The sequence below is a fragment of the Hibiscus syriacus genome, unplaced genomic scaffold (assembly GCF_006381635.1).
Source record: "Hibiscus syriacus cultivar Baekdansim isolate YM2019G1 unplaced genomic scaffold, ASM638163v2 tig00110940_pilon, whole genome shotgun sequence".
Taxonomy (NCBI): domain Eukaryota; kingdom Viridiplantae; phylum Streptophyta; class Magnoliopsida; order Malvales; family Malvaceae; genus Hibiscus; species Hibiscus syriacus.
Genome location: NW_024062923.1, coordinates 1,710,834 through 1,714,201, shown reverse-complemented (window position 1 = coordinate 1,714,201; position 3,368 = coordinate 1,710,834). Strand labels below are relative to the sequence as shown.

General features: G+C 30.1%; 1 protein-coding gene across 1 annotated transcript; it reads right to left on the bottom strand.

Annotated features, from left to right (window-relative positions):
• Positions 1 to 528: 528 nt before the first annotated feature.
• On the bottom strand, positions 529 to 1,662 carry LOC120147569 (transcription factor PRE6-like). The gene is made up of 2 exons (XM_039160913.1): positions 1,228 to 1,662; positions 529 to 863 (listed from the first exon to the last, which is right to left on the bottom strand). The coding sequence occupies exons 1-2, from the start codon at positions 1,624 to 1,626 to the stop codon at positions 708 to 710; spliced, it is 555 nt and encodes a 184-aa protein (XP_039016844.1). The 5' UTR covers positions 1,627 to 1,662; the 3' UTR covers positions 529 to 707.
• Positions 1,663 to 3,368: the final 1,706 nt, after the last annotated feature.

The following is a 3,368-nucleotide window of genomic DNA, read 5'->3' as shown; positions in this document are numbered from 1 at the left end:
AATTGAATCAAATTTAAAGTTTATGATACTTGTTTAGTGCATAACAATTCTTCATCTTATTTTAGTGCTTTTCTTTTGATTTAATATTATAATACTTGCTTAGGTTACTAATTAAAGTTTAAAAGCAAGAAGCCATCGATTAGTCTATTGTAAATTTTGTTCTTAAACTAACTAATTAGTTCTACCAAACTAATCAAAGAGTAAAGTTTAATCAGGTCGGGTCGGGTTTTTAAATTATATATCGGACCGGGTTTGGATTGGGTGAAATCTTGTTTCATATGGATCGGGTCGTATTTCGGGTGGAGGAGTCATTGTTCTCTGGTCGGGTCGGGTGGACCAAAAATCCAACCCAACCCAACCCATGCTCATCCCAACAAACAACTAACATTATTATCCACTTAAAAATAATTTATATTTATATATTATATACATAAATAATTAAATTTATGATGATATAATAGTTATATTTTAATATAAATTCAAACATGGATATTATGATATTTTTTTATTTATATGAAAAGGTTTAAACATACTCATAATCGATATTCTTCTAAATTGGAGATGAGTTTACCATTACAATCAAAGGCTTTGCTAGTGCAAGTCATCTTATAATACTTAGTAATTACAGTGCACATGCGTCTTAAAATATAACCTAGTTTATGTTTGGTCTAGTGACCGAATCCTATTATAAAAATAAGTTGGTTTATTTATTCCATAAGTAAACTCCTAATTATAGCAGCCTCCGCACTGTCGGCATCAATGGTAGCCAAGAGCTGAGAGAGACGCTCACTTAGATCATCCACCTCCTTCTGCAAGTTCTTAATGTAGTTGCATGTCTCTTGTAATACCTTGGATGCTGCTACCTGCACCAGTTAAGGAAAAATCACATATGAAGTAACTAAATGTCATTACAAAGTAAAATAATTGAGTTATATGACAATTCACCGTGTCATGTCATGATGGTTAATTTATAACTTTGTTGTGACAAGGAAAGGTCAAACATTTCCTGGACATTGGGGGGTCAAATTTGCAGACTGTGTTTTCAAAGACTAATATTATTCTAACTGGAACAAACTATTCCCATGGGGTAAATGCACCAGCGGAAGTAGTACATACGTTGTCAGACCTTTAATTTTCTTTTCCAGTTTCTGTTCACATGCAGGTAATAACTCAACTTCTTTTTCTTCACTTCAATTCAAAGAAGAAGAAAAAAGCATTTAAAAGTACCTTGTCAGATCGGCTACTGCGAATCTCCGGAAGAAGCTGCCTTAACTTGGAGACAAGTTCAATGATTTGATCGTCGGAAATCCCGGAAACGCCTACGGCAGACTGCCTCGATGACCGTCGGTTCGACATCGTCGAAATGAAGACGGAAATGAGACTTGGGGGGTCAGTGTATTCACCAAGGTAGAAATGCAAATGGAGGGGGAGGGAAAATGTTGTGGGTTTGAGAAGAAAACATGAAAAAGGGAGCAATGTTAGATAGGAGAGATGAAGAAATGGAGGAAGGGGGAAGAGGGATATAAAGAGGAAGAAATGGAGGACCACCAATGGAGAGAGAAAGAGAGAGAGAGAGAGGTACATTAAGAAAGAAAGTGATGTTGGATGTGAAGAAGACAAGTGCATCGAAGAAAGCAGAGTTTGGGAGTTAAAAAGGTTTTGGGTTTTAAGTGAAATATTAAACATTTCTGTGATAACTTAGATTGTATTCTTTTAATTATAAATTTTATTTTCAACTTTCGATATAATATTGTTTAAAATATGATCATAAATGTTAAATATAAATCATGTAAAATATATATATATCTAAATATTGTTAACAATCAAAACTAGATTTCATTATTAAAAATAATGGTATGAATTAAAATTACAACACATTGAAGTACGAAGAAAAAATGGGGAATAATCTTTAAAAAAATCTCATACGAAACAAAAATATTAAACCGAAATATACGAAGAGAAATGAAGCATTCCCTTAAAAATGACGTTCAACATCAAAAGAAGTCGGTAACTTTTATAAAAGTTCATTGTCTTTGTCAAACAAGAAGTTTTACGAAGTGATAAAGGAGTTGTGAGCGAAGTATAGCGGACCAAACTATCTAGCAGATTTCTTCATTACACAATTCTGATGATATCAGCATATAATATTTTACCAAAGATGAGATTTAACTATATGTGACCTCCAACAAACCAATCAAAAAAAATATTGTGAGCTTCTTTATGCGAGGACCAAAATAAATATAAATGTATGCGAAAAATGTATCAAAAGTCATAAGAAACGTGTCACAAAAAAATTGTCACAATGACAAATATTCTTATTCAAAATTAAAAAGAAAAATTCAAGAAAAAAAGAAAACAAATTACATAATATAAAAAAAAAGAAAATTAATAATCATCCACCTTCAATAACTGACATTAAAATTGATGCAGTCGTAGGTTAAATAAAAATAAAAAAAAGGAAGGGGACACAAAAATATTAAAAAAAATTAGGTTAAAAAAAACCTAATAGAGAAAGTCGTCAGATCAATTATATGTATATATATATATATATATATATATTAGAAACAAAAAGTGTTGAGAAAAAATAATATATTTTTTAACTAAATCAAAATAAATTTACAAAAAATCTAAATAAATGTAGACCAACACCTATACATGATTTTTACGTATAATAGAATTTGAATCTAATAATGATAAACCTTACTAAATTTCATAACGACCCACTACAATTTAGATTTATATATAAACACACACTACAATTTTTGCTTCCTTACATCTGTTTTTGGATATATGGATGACATGACATTTTAGATTCTTTTAAAGTACCCGGAGGAGAATAGGCCAGCACTATTATTTTGTTGTTTAATTTAATATTATATTTTTATTATATTGAAGATTCCAAGTTCGTAACAGAATTAACGAGTATTGCATTTAAAATGAAGACTAAATTATTGACTTCACCGAAAGTGATGTGACCTAATATAATAATTCTCAAAATGTGTATATTTTATTAATTTTATCTTAATTTAAAATAAATTATTAATTTTTTTTATTTAAAGTATTTAGGCCAAACCCCAAATTTTCTAATTTCGCATTTAAAGCTCATCTCTTCGACTCTCATCCTCTACAAGCAACACCCAAATCCAAATCGGCAATTAAATCATTTCCTTCAATATCTTTCCCCCGGATTGTTTAAGGAAAAACATATTAATATAAGGCTAAAAAATAACACAGTCGAAAATCTAAAAAGAACTCTAACAAAATCAGTTTAGCGCGACTATAAATGTTGACTTATTCCGAATATATTAATTACAATAGCGAAAACGACTAACTTATCTAATTGGTAAGTATTGATATTTTTTCACAAG